This window comes from Sus scrofa, chromosome 17 (genome assembly GCF_054392235.1).
Source record: "Sus scrofa isolate SSC_HxYL_T2T_F1_AM1 chromosome 17, Sscrofa_HxYL_maternal_Yorkshire_Landrace_v2.0, whole genome shotgun sequence".
NCBI classification, from domain to species: domain Eukaryota; kingdom Metazoa; phylum Chordata; class Mammalia; order Artiodactyla; family Suidae; genus Sus; species Sus scrofa.
Window position 1 is genome coordinate 46,779,757 of NC_139399.1, and position 19,629 is coordinate 46,799,385.

A 19,629-nucleotide genomic window follows, 5' to 3' on the forward strand; every position below is an offset into this window, starting at 1 on the left:
CTATAAAACGTATATAATAATCCTCATTACAAACTTATGAGGTAGGTGCTAAATGAGATGATGTATAAAGCCCTTAGGAAAGTGCCTGTCATAAATAGGTAATCAGAAGTCAAATTAGGAGTTCCCACTGTGGCACAATGGGATCGGTGGTGTCTCTGGAGTGCTGGGACATAGGTTTGATCCCCACCTGGCACAGTGGATTAAGGATCTGGTGTTGCCGCAGCTGTGGCATAGGTCACAGCTGTGGCTCGGATCTGATTCCTGGCCTGCGAACTCCATATGGCATGGGGTAGCCAAAAAAAGAGGAAAAAAAAAAGCCAGTCTCTTAAGATAGTTTTGATTTGTATCTGGGGAGGGTGTGGATGGAGGTTTTGAGCTCCAATATGAGCTGCTGCAGTAATCGGATTAGAGCTGATGGGGGCCCAGTTCAACTGGGCCGCCACTGGGCAATGGTAGAAATGTAGAAAGTAGGTGTGACAGAATGGTGACTGAGAGTGGCAGGCATGGGCAATGCTCATGTTTCTACTTGGCACATTGGCCAGTCTTGGGGCCTCACATTGTGATGGGGAGAAAAGGAGAAGGAACTGGTGAGGGTAAGATGATTAGCTCAGTGAGGTTGAGTAATGCGCCAAAGGTCATTTAACAAATGTATTCCTGAGCCAAGCCTGGGCACTAGGCCCTTTCCACTGTTTCTGGGAAGATCCACTGATTTAACCAATTCATTTTCAGTAATTTGGAATGAGTAAACTCAACCTGTATTTGCTCTCTGTCTGAATTTTAATTGTGGAAGGAAAAACTTGGCCCTTGGAAAAAGGATTTCAAGTATCTGGGAAGAGGGTAAGGACTTTTTTTGGCCTAGTTCTTTCATTCTTCCCTCCTTTCTTTTTTTCCTTCCTTACCATCTCAAGTAAAAGAGGCTAATTCGGCTCTTTTAGTGTGACCTGGGCAAGGGCCTGAAGGAATGATATGATTGGTTTTAGACCTTGTCTTCCTTCTGTGTTGAGGAAATGATAGTGGAGGGGCCCTTGCCCCTACTTGAACCACCTTGTCACTTCCCCAGGACTAAAGATGTGCTCTTTTATGTTCTTTCTGTTGGATACTATTGGTTAATATTGCATAATGATATTGACTTGTAATCCTTTGTGTCTGATGTCCTTTTTGCTGGTGTTGCTGTTATCACACAACCATTTTATCACCAATGCTGAGTATTTAGTGTGAATATTTAGTGTGTATTTTGCTGAGCACTTAACATCCATTGACTCACTTATTCCAAACAACTCCAGGAGGTAGGGGTTATTAATCCCCTTTTATTGATGGGCAAACAGAAAGAGGCTGGGTGATTTTTCTCATTTTCACTTAGTGGACAACGAGCGAGGCCAGAATTGGCTAGAAAGTCAGGTCCTATCCTTAAGTATTCCCTGGCCTTCCTCCAAGACAGAACTTTGGCAGAGTCCCCTTGGAAGCTTCCTCCTGTGAGACCTAGGGTTGTCTGGACCTGCTGATATTGTTTGTGCTTCTCTGGGCAGGCAGTGAGGGCTGTAGGGACATCTCCATCTCCTAGGCTTAGGGCTGTGTGGGTGAGGGCAGCGCATGCCTGCCTTAGGCGCCTTACCTCTGGGGCATTCCCCTCACTCTTCCCCTAGATCTTCTCTTGGTTGTCTCCTGGTCATTCAGATCACTGCTCAGACTTTAGCTCCTCGGAGTTCTTTCTCTTTTCTCTTGGTCTTTTTTGTCTCTTTAGGGCTGCACCTATACCACAGCAATGCAGGATCTGAGCCACATCTGTGACCTACACCACACCTCATGGCAATGCTGGATTTTTAACCTGCGGAGCGAGGCCAGGGATCAAACCTGCGTCCTCATGGATGCTAGTCGGGTTCTTTAACTGCTGAGCCATGGTGGGAACTCCCCTCAGAGTTCTTTCTAACAGCCTTATCTAAAGTGGTCCTCCCCATCATTGGCTTACATTGTTTTGTTGGGTTTTCCCCATAGAATTTGTCCTCCCAGAAATTATCTTCTATGTATATGTGTTTATCATGTTCCTATTCCCCACTAGAGAACAGGGCTGGGGTGTCTCATCCTTCTGGCACCTATCTCCAGCACCTGGCATGTAGTAGGCACTCAGCGAATATTTATTGAATGAAGGAGGCATAAAGATTTAAGCTTGTCTTTCACTTGAAGTGTCCTTCAGTTTGCAAGGGGGTTGCATTACCTTTAAAAGTCATCATCACCCTTTAATGGAGGTTTAGTGCAAGCCTGGTGTAAGCACTGTTAGGTTTCATAAAGCCTTTTCTGTAGTTTCTGGTGCTTGACAATCTTTCCAGAATTTATTTTCCCCTAATCCTGTCTAGAGCAGACTCATTAAAAGACCTTGTGAAATTCCTGCTATGGCGCAGCTGGATTGGCAGCATCTCTGCAGTGCTAAGACGTAGGTTCAATCCCTGGCCCGGCACAGTGGGTTGAGGATCCAGCATTGTCACAACTGCAACTGTGGCTTGGATCTGATCCCTGGCCCAGAAACTCCATGTGCCTCGGGGTGGCCAGCAGAAAAGAAAAAAAAAAAATCTTGTTTCATGCTCACCTATCACTTTATTTATTTATTTAAAATTTTTTTTTGTTTTTTTAGGGCCGTACCCGAGGCACATGGAGGTTTCCCAGGCTAGGGGTCAAATCAGAGCTGTAGCTGCTGGGATCTGAGGTGTGTTTGCAACCTACACCACACAGCTCATGGTAATGCTGGATCCTTAACTCAGCAAGGCCAGGGATCGAACCTGTGTCCTCATGGATGCTAGTCCGGTTCGTTAACTGCTAAGCCTGACAGGAACTTCCCACCTATCACTTTAATTCTTTATTACTTTAAGCCCACAGCCTCTTCTCTCAGAGCACAGTTGGGTTGCTGAGGGCAGGAACTCCATGTAGTACCATGGCTACAGTACTCTTAAATCTCTCCCCAAATAAAATCCAGAGTCCATGTAAGTACAACATTAACTGTAAAAGTGTTATGAATTCAGAAAATTCTGCTATTTTTTTTTTTTTTTTGTCTTTTTGCCATTTCTTGGGCCCCTCCCGCAGCATATGGAGGTTCCCAGGCTAGGGGTCAAATTGGAGTTGTAGCTACCGGCGTACACCAGAGCCACAGCAACGTGGGATCCGAGCCGCTGTCTGCGACTTATACCACAGCTCATGGCAACACCGGATCCTTAACCCACTGAGCAAGGCCAGGGATCGAACCCGCAACCTCATGGCTCCCAGTCAGATTCGTTAACCACTGAGCCACGACGGGAACTCCAATTCTGCTATTTTTTGAGTGCTTACTTTGTACTAGATGTATAGGGGCTTTGCAAATCTTTTCTCATCTAATTCTTTCAGCACCCAAGATAGAGGCCATGAATTCTCATTTAGTGAGTTAAGGAGAATTCAAAGATGTAGCTCATAAGCAAACATGTGGTAGTGGTTAGGAATCTGGAGCCACAGAGCCTAGATTCAAATCCTGCCTCAGCTTCTTTCTGTATGGGTGTCCTAGGACAATCCCTCCCCCCCCTGCCCCCGCCCCGCACGGCCCCTGCTTTTTTTCTCATTGTGGATATTAATAGTAGTATTTATCTCTGCAGTTGTAAGTATTACATGACTTAATATATACAGAGTTAGCTATTATTACTGTTATCAGTGTACCTTATGTAGGTCTTACTAGTTTATATAGGGTAAGGTTAGTTCACATCTTCATCATTTTAGTAGCTGATTAACATTCTTTGTTTGATTTATTAGGCTTCTGTTGAGCATCAGTCAGCAGTCATTCCTTTTCCTGATGGAGCTTATAATGTAGTCCTTCTATATTAGGTTTAAATATTCTTTTATTTTTAAACATGTAAATTATATTTAGTTTCCCCAGAATCGTATGTAAAAAATGTTTTTTTCCCCATTTTCACAAATGATTTATTTATTTTGTCTTTTTGCTGATTCTTGGGCTGCTCCCGCAGCATATGGAGTTTCCCAGGCTAGGGGTCGAATCAGAGCTGTAGCTGCCAGCCTACACCAGAGCCACAGCAACATGGGATCCGAGCCACGTCTGCGACCTACACCACAGCTCATGGCAACACCGGATCGTTAACCCACTGAGCAAGGGCAGGGATCAAACCCGCAACTTCATGGTTCCTAGTTGGATTTGTTAACCACTGCGCCATGACGGGAACTCCACAAATGATTTATTTTTATCCTGGGTTGTATTCTTCGGATTGAAACTACTGAGTCCAAGTATATAAGCGGTTTTACAGCTTGTTTCTTGCTTCCAGGTTGAAGTATAAAAAGACGGCCATGGTCAGGGCCTCGGGCAGTGGTTGGTTCACTTGTTCCAGTATTCCTATAGCTGGGCCTGTCTTAAGTTTTGTCCTTTTTGAAAAATAAATATTTCTGCATATTATATAGGGCTGTCCTAATTCTGACATAACATTTGAAAAGGATCCAATTGCTTCATCTTCCTGTATTCAAAGTATGTTTATATTTCAGACATGAGTATAAGCAGAGCATTGGCTTTTTGTAGGGGAAAGAGGAAGGGCCTTTGAGAAGTGGTTTGTCTCCCTCTGGGAAAATCCTGTTACTTGTGATGAAAGTGATGTCTTCTACTTTGGAGGACCTTGAAAGCAGCCAGCCCTCTGCACCTCACTTTACCCTCTGGCCCTCAGTTTCCTTTCTGTGCCATGGGAACATCACATTTAGTTCTAACTACATCATTTGGTGGTTGTGTAGTTCCAAAAAAGTATGGTAAGAATGAAGGGACTTTTACAAATTTAAATAACATTTTTTAAAAAAACATGAAGAAATATAGAGAAGTAATTCAAAATTCAAATCTTACCACTAGATAATCCCTGCTGACAATTAAAATAATAGTGAAGAGGTATATTCTTTTTTTTTTTTTTTTTTTTTTGTCTTTTCTAGGGCTGCTCCTGCGGCATATGAGGTTCCCAGGCTAGGGGTCTGGCCTACGCCAGAGCCACAGCAATGTGGGACCTGAGCTGTGTCTGCAGCCTACACCACAGCTCATGGCAACGCTGGATTCTTAACCTACTCAGCAAGGGCAGGGATCGAACCTGCAACCTCATGGTTTCTAGTCAGATTCGTTAACCACTGCGCCACTCCAGGAACTCCGAGGTATATTCTTAAGGTTAGGAAATTCTAACAATACTATTCCTCTCATTAAGGGAACTACTTAAGCAGTTTTTTTATTCCTTCCAAGAAACAATTTTATGCATTTACTATAATCCGTCTGTATTTGTATCTGTTGCTTTACATTAAAGGGACCATCACATGCCTCTACACTGTGACTTTTTTACTTGACAGTGTATCTTGCAGGTAACTCTGTATCAGCATCTACAGATTGCCATCAGATGACTGTAATTCATTTAACGAGGTCTCCTTTGATGGACATTTTAGCTGTAGAAATTGCAAGGCTACATTGTTTATCCTTACAGGTAGTTTGGGGAATTATCTGTAGGATGAGTTACTGGTAATGGGACTGCTGGGTTGCAGGTGTGTGCATTTTTTTAGGTGGTGCCAAGTTGCCTCTAGAAAAGCTTTTCTTTTTTTTCTTTTTATTTATTTATTAATTATTATTATTATTATTATTTTGTCTTTTTGCTATTTCTTGGGCCACTCCTGTGGCATATGGAGGTTCCCAGGCTAGGGGTCGAATCAGAGCTGTAGTCTCCAGCCTACGCCAGAGCCACAGCAACGCGGGATCCGAGCCTCGTCTGCAACCTACACCACAGCTCACGGCAACGCCGGATCCTTAACCCACTGAGCAAGGGCAGGGATCGAACCCTCAACCTCATGGTTCCTAGTCGGATTTGTTAACCACTTCGCCATGAGGGGAACTCCCCACATCTTCTTAATTCTTTCATCTGTTGGTAGACATTTAAGTTGTTTCTATGTCTTGGCTATTGTGAATAGTGCTGCAATGAACATATGGGTGTATGTGTCCTTTTCAAGGAAAGTTTTGTCTGGATATATGCTGGGTCATATGGTAGTTCTATATTTCATTTTCTGAGGTACCTCCATACTGTTTTCCATAGTGCTTGTACCAATTTACATTCTTACCAACAGTGTCGGAGGGTTCCCTTTTCTCCACACCCTCTCCAACATTTGTTATTTGTGGACTTATTAATGATGGCCATTCTGACTGGTGTGAGGTGATACCTATAAGTAGTTTTGATTTGCATTTCTCTAATCAGTGATGTCGAACATTTTTTCATGTGCTTGTTAGCCATCTGTATATCTTCTTTGGAGAAATGTCTATTCAGATCTTTACCCATTTTTCAACTGGGTTGTTTTTTTGCTGTTGATGAAGAATGGATGTTAAAAGCTCCAGAATCTTAACCGTCTTGCATCTTGAGAAAAACTTGTGTTTAAAACTAAATGTAAGGAGTTCCAGCCAACAAAAGGAATCTGACTAGTATCCATGAGGACGCAGATCCCTGGCCTTGCACAGTGAGTTAAGTATCTGGTGTTGCGGTGAGCTCTGGTATAGGTAGACGTGGCTCAGGTCCTGTGTTGCCCTGGCTGTGGTGTAGGCTGGCAGCTGCAGCTCCAGTTTGACCCCTAGCCTGGGAACTTCCACATGCCACAGGTGCAGCCCTAAAAACAAAAACAAAAAACAAACTCTGCCACTCCAGAGGAGTGGAGGGAAGATTGGGGATGGGACATGAAAGCTGGATTAGATTAGTCCTTAGTCTTGTTTTGTGTGACTTCAGAGAGTGAAGCTTCAAATAAGTGGGTCAGAGTTAACAGTGAAACAGGTTTTAGTTCATGATAAGGAAGACCTTTGACAATTTAGTCTCAGGAAGAATTGGTTTTGGGAGTTTCTCTTGTGGTGCAGCGGAAATCCGACTAGTATCCATGAGGATGTTGGTTCGATCCTTGGCCTTACTCAGTGGGTTGGGGATCTGGTGTTGTGGTGTGCTATGGTATAGGTTGCAGACACGGCTTGGATCCTGCTTTGCTGTGGCTCTGGCATAGGCCACCTGCTGTAGCTCTGTTTCCACCCCTAGCCTGAGAACTTTCATATGCCATGAGTGCAGCCCTAAAACGCAAAAAAAAAAAAAAAAAGAAGAAGAAGAGGAATTGGTTTTCTTGAGCCATGGGGAATAATTTGCTCATTTTCATTCATTGCCTTGTTCCCACACTCCTGTATTTTAATGGAAGGCCTCCTAGGGAAGTTGTGTGGTGAAAGGATTAATTCAGAAATCAAGCAGATGTGGGCTCTTGTTCTGGGCCTTTTCCTTAGCACCTAAACTTTAATCAAATTACTTTAAACCTTGTTTTTTTGGCCATGGCATGCAGCAGGCTTGATGTGGGATCTCAGTTCCCAGACCAAGGACTGAACCCAGACTGCAGTGGTGAAAGCTCTGAGTCCTAATCACTAGACCTTGGGGTACTCCCCCTTCACTGGTGATAATAGAATTGTTAATACATAGAATCTATATAGTGCTTACTTTGTATCAGCCCTGTGCTCCTTAAAGGGATTATCTCATTTAGTCTTCAACACACTGCCTGGAGATAGGTACTTTTATCTTCCCCATTTTAGGGAGAGGGAACAAATTCAGAGGGTTAAGTAACTAACTCAGTTTCATTCAGCTAATAGGCGGGTGGGGCTGAGGATTAAAAGCATTTAATCCTGTTACATTAACTCTGTTATTTGATGTGTATGAAAGAAAGCTGTCCCACTGCATGAAGTCTGACAAATACTAGATGCTTGGGGAATTGTCTGTGCCACTCTGCCTTTCTTCTTGTCAGGTATCACCTTTTCATATAATTTGAGAGGCCAAACTATTAATCTGAAATTACTTGGTATGTATGAAGTCGAAAAGATAATTTGAGGTCATATCTCAGGCAAGTCAAAGTGAAGACTGATTGGATTTACTTTTGTCAGAATTGATACCTTATTTTTTTGTAGAGTGTGAAATAAAGCCAGTCAAAGCACTGACTTCCTTTTTAGGGTCCCTATGATCAGAACACTGGCTTAACATAACTTTTCAGGGAGTTCCCTAGTGGAGTGAAACAGAAGGAATCTGACTAGCACACATGACAGCACACACGATGCTGCTGGTTCGATTCCTAGCCTCGCTGAGTGGGTTGGGGATTTGGCATTGCTGTGAACTGTGGTGTAGGTAGTAGACATGGCTCGGATCTCGAATTGCTGTGGCTGTGTTGTAGGCCAGCAGCTGTAGCTTCAATTACACCCCTAGCCTGGGAACTTACATATGCCGCAGGCGTGGCCTTTATGAGAAAACAAAAACAAAAACAAAAAAACCCATAACTTTCAGTTTATTAGGTTTCAGCTTCCTTAATTACAACTGTCAACCATTCTGGTCTTAGCTTGATTTGCTTTGTGTGTTCCCCAGTATCAGCCCTTCAGAATGTGTTCCTTTACATTACATGCTTTTTTTTTTCTTTTTTGGTTGCACCTGCACCATGTGGAAGTTTCTGGGCCAGAGACTGAACCCAAACCACAGCCATGACCCAAGTTATAGCAGAGACAATGCCAGATCCTTAACCTGCTGCTTCACTGGAGAACTCCCTACATGTTTTTTTTCTTATGGAAAATTTCCATTGTGCAAAACTCTATGACTTTAGGAAACTGTTTAAGAGGAAAAGAACAGTCACAACCTGTTATTTTTCTTCCAGTCTTTTTAGTTAAAAAAATTTGGGGGGAGTTTCCATTGTGGCTCAGCAGTAGCAAACCCAGACTAGTGTCATGAAGACACTGGTTTTATCCCCGGCCTTGCTCAGCGGGTTAAGGATCTGCCGTTGTTGCGAGCTGAGGCATAAGTTACAGACATGGCTCTGATCTGGCATTGCCGTGGCTATAGTGTAGGTTGGCAACTGCAGCTGTGATTTGATCCCTAGCCTGGGAACTTCCATATGCTGCAGGTGCAGCCTAAAGAGAAAAAAAATTTAACAAATTAATTACAGTATAATTCATTTATTATTTGCCAGTTTCTTCTATACAGCAAAGTATTATGTACTTTTTTTTTTTTTTTTGGTCTTTTTGCCTCTTCTAGGGCCGTTCCTGCGGCATATGGAGGTTCCCAGGCTAGGGGTCTAATTGGAGCTGTAGCTGCTGGCCTACACCAGAGCCACAGCAACGCGGGATCCCAGCTGCATCTGCAACCTACACCACAGCTCATGGCAACGCCGGGTCCTTAACCCACTGAGCAAGGCCAGGGATTGAACCCGAAACCTCATGGTTCCTAGTTGCATTTGTTAACCACTGCACCACAAAGGGAACTCCGTACATTCTTCTTTTGTATTATTTTTCATCATTGTCTATGCTAGGAGATTGGACATGGTTCCCTGTGCTATACAGTAGGACTTTATTGTTTATCCATTCTAAATGTAATAGTTTGCATCTATTAACCCCAAACTCCTTGAATCCCTCCTACTCACACCCTAATGCACATGGGTTTTAATGTGAGCTGTGATATATTACAAGGAAATTCGTCCTAAAATTTGATGGTATTACACATTAGATATGAAGATACTCCTCTCATTCTTCCATTGCAAAGATTGTTCTGGTATGAGGCTGATATTGCCCTGGCAGGGCTCTGGCATTTCTTGGGCATTGTAGGCTGTTGAGATCCAAAATTTAGTGGGAGAGGAATTACCATTGTGGCTCAGGGGAAACAGATCTGACTAGCATCCAAGAGGATGCAGGTTCAATCCCTGGCCTCGCTCAGTGGGTTAAGGGTCTGGTGTTGCTGTGAGCTGTGGTGCAGGTTAAAGACACGGCTCAGATCTGGCATTGCTGTGACTGTGGTGTAGGCCAGCAGCTGTAGCTCCGATTAGACCCCTAGCCTGGGAACCTCCATATGCCACGGGTACAGCCCTAAAAAGACAAAAGCCAAAAAAAAAAAGAAGAAGAAGAAGAAAAATGACCAACAATGCTAGTACCAAAAGGCTTGAATTAGGGGAGTTCCCGTTGTGGCTCAGCGGTTAGTGAACCCAACTAGCATCCTCAAGGACTCAGGTTTGATCCCTGGCCTCACTCAGTGGCTTAAGGATCCAGGTTGTTGTGAGCTGTGGTATAGGTCACAGATGTGGCGCAGATCCCACATTGCTGTGGCTGTGGCTTAGGCTGGCAGCTGCATCTCCAGTTCCACCCCTAGCCTGGGAACCTCCATATGGTGGATGTGGCCCTAAAAAAGACAAAAAGACCAAAAAAAAAAAAAAAAAAAAAAAAAAAAGAACTAAGAAAGGAATTCACTTGTGGAGCAGTGAGTTAAGGATCCCAGGTTGTCACTGTAGTGACTTAAGTTGCTGCTGTGGCTTGGGTTCAATCCCTGACCCGGTACAGTGGATTAAGGATCTGGCATTGCCCTTGTTTGCTTCTTTTGTAGCACTTAAAATTCATAGCAGTTACAGCGTGCAGTGAAGTCATTTTTGTGTTTACTGACTACATTTTTGTCTTTCCCCTGGTGGACCAGAGGCTTCCTGAGGCCAGGAGCTGTCTCTCTTTTTGTCTTGCAGCTGTTTTCCTAAATAATCGCTCAGCAGATATTTGTTGAATGCATCAGCAAATGATTAAAGTCTTTTTCTTCTTTTTTTGGCTGCAGTCATGGCATATGGAAGTTCTTGGGCGAAGGATCAAACCTGTGCATCCGGAGCAACCCAAGCAATGCAGTTGGATCCTTAACCCACTGTGCCACAGTAGGAACTCCTAAATTTAACTCTGAGAGCAATTGATTTTTGAAGTTCCGAGGGGTGCCCCTTATAGGTGAATCCTTGGTAAGCAGTGTTGATGGAGGGTCTCCTCACACTTCCAGAGACTACATGATGCACATAATAGAGAAGAAGGAACCAGTGAAGGGCACACCTGTGTCAGGACGAGGGCAGGAGTAAAAAGAGTGCTGACAGGCTTTCCTGGAGCTTTGTGTTTTGAATAATGCCTGTTTGTCTTTTATGTGTAGTGAGTGATACTCCACTCTGGGCAGACTTTGCCTAAGTTTCATAAATATTTAATTGGCTTTTTCAGGAGAATAAAGGCAGCCCCGTTGATGACTGAAAATGACAAAGCATCCACCTAACAGACGAGGAATCAGCTTTGAAGTGGGAGCCCAGTTGGAAGCCCGGGACCGATTAAAAAACTGGTACTTTTATATTTTTCTGTTAATTAAATCCCTTCTGTAAAGGACTTTTGCCAGCACTGATAAAGAGGGTAGCCTGGGCTTTTCTGTAGTGTTTTCCTGCTCCCTGATTCTTGTAAGGTGGAAGGAGACTTAAGTCTAGAGCTGTGGGGATGTCCTTTCTTTTTGGTGCTGCGATCCCTGCGTCAAGGCGACCATCCTCTTCTATCTGTTCCCCTTTTCAGCCTGTTCATCTGAGGGAGGTATGGGAAAAAGAAGCAGGAGTGGTTACAGGGCAGGGAAGAGTTAATTGTGGCAGCTGTCTTGCTTTTGACTGCCTGTTTGGAAGAAGAGACGAGAGAAAGATCAGGGATGGAAGAATGAAGAAAAGGGGTTAGATCTGAACATCTTGTGTGTTGTGAACAACCCCTCCTATTTTCTGCATGTGTTGTTGTATTGTTGAAACTTAGTCATCACATTGTAGGGCTGAGTAGAATGAGAAGCTGAGGGAGTGTAGTCCCAACTCTGTCATTGACGTGTGACCTCTGGCTGGTAATTAGCTGCTTTGAGCAACTTTCATCTATAAATGTGGGTACTAGTGATAAAGACCTCTCAGAGTTTTTTTGAGAATCAGATAATAGAATATGTGGTAAAAGGCCTTATAAACTGTAAAATGATGGTCGTTGTTAAGGATATCCTGGATTTTGGTCGTTTGTTACTGCTTAAGGTGAAAGTGGAGGTTTCAGAACTCAAATCTTTCTGAGTTTTCAGAAAGAAGAGTGTAGTGCTTTTGGGGCTTATCTCAGAATAGACAGGTTAGGTAGTTCCCGTCGTGGCTCAGCAGTTAACAGCATCCATGAGGAGGTTCGATCCATGGCCTTGCTCAATGGGTTAAGGATCTGGCACTGCCGTGAGCTGTGGTGTAGGTTGCCAATGCAGCTCAGAGTCTGCGTTGCTGTGGCTGTGGCTGTGGCTGGAGCTACAGCTCTAATTCGACCCCTAGCCTGGGAACCTCCACATGCTGTGGGTGCGGCCCTAAAAAGCAAAAAAAAGGAAAAAGACTAGACAGGCTAACTAGTTTCTAGTGTGTAAGAAGAAGAGCGGATGGGGAGGGGGAAATGGGAAATGGCTGGAGTAGAAAATGTCTCTGCTCCCTTTTGGGGCTGGGAAAGTTGATGTAAGAATTAGTGACACTTTGAACACCTAGTTTTTAGGCTATTTGTATTTCTGTAATTATTTCCCTTTTTGGTTTCCCTCAGTATTTTTTAAGGGAGCTTTATCAAGGGAAATAAGTCTCTTTAAATTTCCCGTTAAAAAAAAAAAGTGGCTCCTTGAATTGAGGAACCAGCCTTGTCACTGTAGTGGCTCAAGTTGCTGCTATGGCATAGGTTTGATCCCTGGTCCAAGAATTTATGCATAACACGGGTACGGACCAACCCCCCCAAATGATAAATTTGTGGAAAAAATTAATATATAGAAAATGTTTAAAAGTACAGCTAACCATAAAATAATCTATGTACTTGTCATTCAGAATCTCTGAACATTAACATTTTTGTTTTATTTATATTTAAAAAAATAAGGAGTTACTGCTGTGGCTCAGTGGGATAAAAATACCTGACTAGTATCCGTGAGGATGTGGGTTCGATCCCTGGCCTTGCTTGCTCAGTGGGTTAAAGGATCCGGCATTGCCACAAGCTAGCTGCAGTGTAGGTTGCAGATGTGGCTGTGGTGCAGGCTGGCAGCTGCAGCTTTGATTCGACCCCTAGCCTGGGAACTTCCATATGTCTTGAGTACATTTTATACTCTTCCCATTTCAGTTCCCCTCCTGCATTCCTTAGAGGCAACCAGCATTCCTAAAGTTGGATGTTTCCTTTCTGTCCATGTTTTACATTTTTACTATATATCCAGAAATAACACTAGTTAGAATCATTTTGAGTGTTTTTGTTTTTTTCTCTCCTATTTTTGGCCATATCCATAACATGTGGAAGTTCCTGGGCCAGGTATTGAACCTCTGCCACAGCTGTGGCCCAACCTGCTGCAGTGATAGCACTGGATCCTTAACCTGAGTGCCCCAGAGAACTCCCGACTTGAGTAGCTTTTTTTTTTTTTTTAAGGGCCGAACCTGCGGCATATGGAGGTTCCCAGGCTAGGGGTTGAATCAGAGCTACAGCTGCCGGCCTACGCCACAGCCACACAGGATCCAGCTGCTTCTACAATCTATACCACAGCTCATGGCAACATGGGATCCCCAACTCACTGAGCAAGGCCAGGGATCGAACCCATGTCCTCATGTATGCCAGTCGGGTTAGCTAACCCCTGAGGCACGACGGGACTGCCGATTTTCAGTTTTTTATTATGAACATTTTCAAACATAATGAAAAATTGAGAGAATGGTACAGTGAACACTATACTTACCTTCTGTATTCACTGGTTAATGTATTTATCCCATTGGCTTTATATACTTATTGTCCTGTAATCATTAACTCATAATAGTTTCATAATATCTGATATCCAGAACGTATTCAGATTTATGTCTCTTTAGTTGCTTTTAGTCCATGATAATCCTTCTCTCCTCCCTACAGTTTCCCCTTTTTCTGACATTATTTTTAAGAGCTCTGAACAACTGTTTTTTAGAATATTTCACATTCTGGAATATTTCACATTCTGGGTTGGTCATATTGTTTTCTTATGGTAAGTGTAACTTGTGTTTTGGATTTTCTTTTCTTTTTTTTTTTTTTTTTTTTTTTTTTTTTTTTTTTTGTCTTTTTGCTATTTCTTGGGCCGCTCCCACGGCATATGGAGGTTCCCAGGCTAGGGGTCGAATCGGAGCTGTAGTCTCCGGCCTACGCCAGAGCCACAGCAACGCGGGATCTGAGCCGCGTCTGCAGCCTACACCACAGCTCACGGCAACGCCGGATCGTTAACCCACTGAGCAAGGGCAGGGACTGAACCCACAACCTCATGGTTCCTAGTCGGATTCGTTAACCACTGCGCCACGACGGGAACTCCCGGATTTTCTATTTCTTATAAACTGGAAGTTAAGTCTAGACCTCAGATGAAACATTGTCTTGCAGAATGTTTGAATGCTAATGCTGTGTATTTTATATCGCATCACACTGGGGGACACATAAAGCCATAGCATCCCACTCACTCTTACATGTATCACTTGGATAAGTTAATAACTGCCGTCTCTCACCATCTTAAAGTGAATATATCAGTATCCTGTTCCCCCATACCATTTACTTAATGATTTTAGCATCCATTGATAATCCTTGTCTGAATCAGTTGTACTGGAAGTGAAAGAATAGTGATTTTCTACCTCTGTCATTCCGTCTGTGTTTTATTAGCTGATGTTCTTCTGTAAGAAGAGTGATTTTGTTTTCTCTTTTTAAAGATCACTAAGGACTGAGATTATTCAGTGTTGCTTTGTAGTCAGTTATATTCATTATTCTTTTTGGTGCTGAAATTATCCCAAATTTGGTCAGTGAGAGGCCTTTTAAACTAGCTCTTTTGTTCTTTCGACACACTCCTATTAGTCCTTAAGCATTTTCTTGTTTTCTGGCATTACTAAAAGCCCCAGATTTATTTTGTTCATGTCCTTCTCCCAGACCCTATCCATTTCTGCAAGGAGGCTTGGTTCCTTTTAGTTGTGGGGTACTTAGAAATTAAGCTCCGGGAATTCCTGTTGTGGTACAGCAGAAACAAATCTGACTAGGATCCAGGAGGATGCAGGTTCGACCCCTGGCCTCTCTTGGTGGGTTAAGGATCCGGTGTTGCCGTGAGCTATGGTGTAGGTTGTAGATGTGGCTTGGATCTGATGTTGCTGTGGCTGTGGTGTAGGCCAGCAGCTACAGCTCTGATTCGACCCCTTGCCTGGGAACCTCCGTATTTTGCCGAGGGTGTGGCCCTAAAAAAGCAAAAAAAAAAAAGAAAGAGAAAGAAAAACAAATTAAGCTCTGGGCACTGGTTTGTTTATTGCTGCTACAATACATTGCCTTTAAGGCATTTTTAGTGGGTGGAGCCAAGAAATAAGTTTTTTGAAAAATTGTGAGTTCATTTTTAAATTTCCTATTTATTGATTTTTTATTTTATTTTGGTTACTCCTGCTTCCCAGGCTAGGGATCAAACCTGCGTCACAGCAGTAACCAGAGCCACAGCATTGACCATTAACCTTCTTTGCCATCAGGGAACTCCCATATTTCTAATTAAATGTAACATTTTGTAGTTTCTGTTTTTATTTTTGCCTTCTTTAATATTGAAAACCTCCCCCCAAAAAAGAAAATTTTTGTTTCTAATCACACGAGTATATTGACCTATTTTCTTTATTCTATATTATACACAAAATAATTTTAATATTACAATACCAGTATTACTACTAACAAATCTGAGTGGTGATGGGTCTAAAGCTGTTGCAGCTGTAGTCAGTTACTAGCCATTCAAAAAGGATGTGTTAGGTATATTTTCAAAGGCAGCCACAGTTAGGCTGTCTTTTTTGTTCACTGATATATCTCTACTGCCTCACAATTGAACTTGGCATATAATAGATACTAAATAAAATTTGTGAACTGAGTTTCAAATGATTGTAAGAAGACATTTTCCTAGGTCATTTTGATTGCTTACATCTTAAGCCTGAAAGAAAAAAATAATTTTTTAATGGAAGTCTAGTTGATTTGCAATATTGTGTTAGTTTCAGGTGTACAACATAGTGATTCAGGTTTTTTTTTTTTTTTGCAGTTTATATTCCATTATTAGAAGATATTGAATATAATTGCCTGTGCTATACAGTAAATCCTTGTTGCTTATCTATTTTATATGTAGTGGTTTAAGTGTGCAATCTGATATGCCTAGTTTGTCCCCTCCTCTCTCTCTTTGGTAACCATAAGTTTGTTTCTTTGTGTGTGAAATTGTGCTTGTTCTTACCTTTTTTTGGTTGTTGTTGCACACTTGGCATATGGAAGTTCCTGGTTCAGGGATTGAATCTGAACTGCAGCTGTGGCAGTCTGGGATCTTTAACACATTGTGCCATAATGGGAATTCACAAATCATTTGTATTATTTTTTAGATTCCACATACAAGTTATTATTATTATAATTATTATTATTTGCTTTTTAGGGCTGCACCTGTGGCATATGGAGGTTCCCAGGCTAGGGGTCTAATCGGAGCCACAGCTGCTGGCCTACGCCACAGCCACAGCGATGTGGGATCCAAGCCACGTCTGTGACTTACACCACAGCTCATGGCAATGCCGGATCTTTAACCCACTGAGCGATGCCAGGGATCGAACCTACAACCTCATGGTTCCTAGTTGGATTCGTTTCTGCTGTGCCACAACAGGAACTCCTAAGTTGTTGTTGTTATTATTATTATTATATATATTTTTTGGTCTTTTTAGGGCCACTCCCGCGGTGTATGGAGGTTTCCAGGCTAGGGGTCGAATGGGAGCTGTAGCCACCGGCCGACACCAGAGCCACAGCAACTCAGGATCCAAGCTGCATCTGCAACCTACACCACAGCTCACGGCAACGCCGGATCATTAACCCACTGAGCAAGGGCAGGGACTGAACCCACAACCTCATGGTTCCTAGTCGGATTCATTAACCACTGCACCATGACGGGAACTCCTCTATTTTAGTTTTTAAAGGAAATTTTATACTCTTTTCCATAGTGGCTACATCAGTTTGTATTTCCACCAGCAGTGTGGGAAGGTTCTTTTTAAGAAAAAATTTTTTTTTTAATATTGCAGAATTAGAAAGCAGTTAGGTAAAGGACTGACTTTGCCAGGCTCTCCATATGCAGCTTCTCCATTTAACTTTCTCAACAGACTGAATTTGTTGTTTCAGTTTAATGAAGGAAGAAACCAAGGCTCAGAGGCGAAAGTCCTTTTTCCCAAATTTCAGAGTTGGTCAGTGGTAAAGCTGGGGTTTGAACAACCCTGTCCATCTGACTTCAAAGGCTTGCCATGCCTCCCAGGTGATTCCTTTCCCCTGGTGATACATTTCTCGGTGCTCTTCTTATTTTCTGGATTTACTCTTATTTGGAAAACAAAGACATAAAAAGAGTTTGGTATTTTTCAAAACCCAAGTGTCAGTGGAAATATATGGAGACAACAGTGTGACCCAGAGTAGATCCTTCTGGGTTACTGCATTCATATTTATGAAAGGTCTGTATCTTTGATTAATTTTGTCTGTATTACTTTAGCAGAAACCGTTTTTTCTCACTTTTGTAAACTGCACATATTATTCTTCTGTCAAATTATCAATAAGAGCAATAACAGCTAACGTTTATCAAAGATTTGCTTTGTGTCAGGTATGCTAATTGCTTTACATGTGCTCTCTCATTTAATCCTCCATAGGAAGCCCATTTGGAACTGATGCTCAGAGGTAAAATCATTTGCCCCAGGTTAATCACTGCTGAATTTGAGACCTAACACAGTTCTGTTTTTTGACAGTGGTTTGTGTGACTTACTAGAATTTATTTATAAATCATCCAAGTCGGCTTTTCTTAAGTTACATGGTCTCCCCAAATCATGGAATTAGGATTTCTTTTTTCTTAGAGAGGGGTGTTTATAAAATACAGATTTAGATTTTCCATAGAGATCATCAGTTCTCAAAACAGTTTGTTTATCTCATCAGACAGACTATAGAATATTGATAAGAATCCATATTCTAATTTTGAACCTACCACTCTGTGGTGAACTTTGCACATACCCATTTTCTACTCTGTAGATGGAGTAATCTTGCCCTTTTTACTTTCATGGTTGCATTGATGAGCTGACTGTCTAATCAGTGTCCTAGTAGTGATGCTTGGTAGATAGAATGGAAGCTACTTTTTTTGACACCTTCTGCCTTCTTCCTGTCATCCTACAGGAGCACACCATCTGCCCTGATCAGTCGGCTTGGCCTTCCCTGTTCTTGCTCTGAACACAGTGAAAAAAGGTCCTTCTATCTGTTGCTTTCTTGTCTCTTTGGCATGTTTCCACTACTTTGTTTCTGTTTAAGTTGGTCACAATCTCTTTCCATTTCTCCTACAAAGGATTTAAAAAATCTGAATTTCATAATGTCCTTAGCTCAACATTCTTTTCCGTGGGTGAATAATACTCCATTATATGGGTATACCATATTTTGTTTATCCATTCATCAGTTGGTATTTGTATCATTTTCTCTTTTTGGCTGTTAAGAATAACACTGCTATGAATAATTTGTGAATGAATTTTTTCTTTTTTTAAAATGATGTTTATTTTTTCCATGATAACTGTTTTATGGTGTTCTGTACAGCAAGGTGACCCAGTCACACATACGTATATACATTCTTTTTCTCACATTGTCATGCTCCATCATAAGTGACTAGATATAGTTCCCAGTTCCCAGATACAGCAGGGGCTCATTGCTTGTCCATTCCAAAGGCGATAATTTGCATCAGTTAACCCCAAATTTCCAGTCCATCCCACTCCCTCCCCCTCAGCAACCACAAGTCTGTTCTTCAAGTCCCTGAGTTTCTTTTCTATGGAAAGGTTCATTAGTGCCGTGTGTTAGATTCCCAATATAAGTGATATCATATGGTAGTTGTCTTTTTCTTTCTGACTGACCTTACTTAGTATGAGAGTCTCTATTTCCATCCATGTTGCTGCACCTTCGGCATATGGAGATTCCCAGGCTAGGGGTCGAATTGGAGCTGTAGCTGCCTACCTACGCCACAGCTGCAGCAATGCCAGATGTAAGCCGTGTCTGTGACCTACACCACAGCTCATGGCAATGCCAGATCCTTAACCCACTGAGTGAGGCCAGGGATGGAACCTGAATCCTGATGGATTCTAGTCAGATTTGTTTCCTCTGAGCCGTGACAGGAGCTCCTCAATAAACTTTTTATTTTAATGGTTGAAAGGCACATGAAAAGATGCTCAACATTGCGAATTATTAGAAAAATGCAAATAAAACTAAACGAGGTATCAGCTCATACTGGTCAGAATGACCATCATCAAAAAGTCTACGAAACTAGTGCTAGAAAGGGTGTGGAGAAAAGGGAACCCTCCTGCACTGTTGGTGAGAATGTAAATTGGTACAGCCACTATTGAGAACAGTATGGAGGTTCTTTAAAAAACTAAAAATAGAGCTACCATAGGATCCTGCAGTCCCACACCTGGGCATATATTCGGAGAAAACTTTAATTTGAAAAGATAGGTGCATTCCAGTGTTCATTGCAGCACTACTTATAATAGGCAAGACATGGAAGCAACCTAAATGTCCATCAGCATATGATGGAAAAATAAGATTTGGGGTGTGTGTGTGTGTGTGCGCGCGCGCGCACATGTAAAGTAAGCCAGAAAAAAAAAAAAATAAAGTAAGCCAGAAAGAGACAAATGTCATGATATTGCTTATATGTGGAATCTAAAATATACACACACATCCATACCTATACAAACATGCAAATGAGGTTATTACCAAAACAGAAAGAGACTCACAAAGATAAAAAAATTTGTGTATGGTTACCAAAAGAGAAATGAGGGTGGGGAGAGGGA

At 42.2% G+C, this 19,629-nt stretch overlaps 1 protein-coding gene across 14 annotated transcripts in view; it reads left to right on the forward strand.

Moving 5' to 3' along the window:
• PHF20 (PHD finger protein 20) overlaps nt 1-19,629 on the forward strand; it is a 150,007-nt gene that overhangs the window by 11,459 nt on the left and 118,919 nt on the right. For all 14 annotated transcript variants that reach the window (XR_014832260.1, XR_014832261.1, XR_014832262.1 and 11 more), the window contains one exon: nt 11,024-11,138. Coding sequence is in view for 9 of the 14 variants with exons in the window: in XM_021078128.2 (XP_020933787.1) it covers nt 11,056-11,138 (83 nt within the window). In the remaining 5 variants the exon portion in view is untranslated. The remainder of the gene's footprint in view (nt 1-11,023; nt 11,139-19,629) is intronic.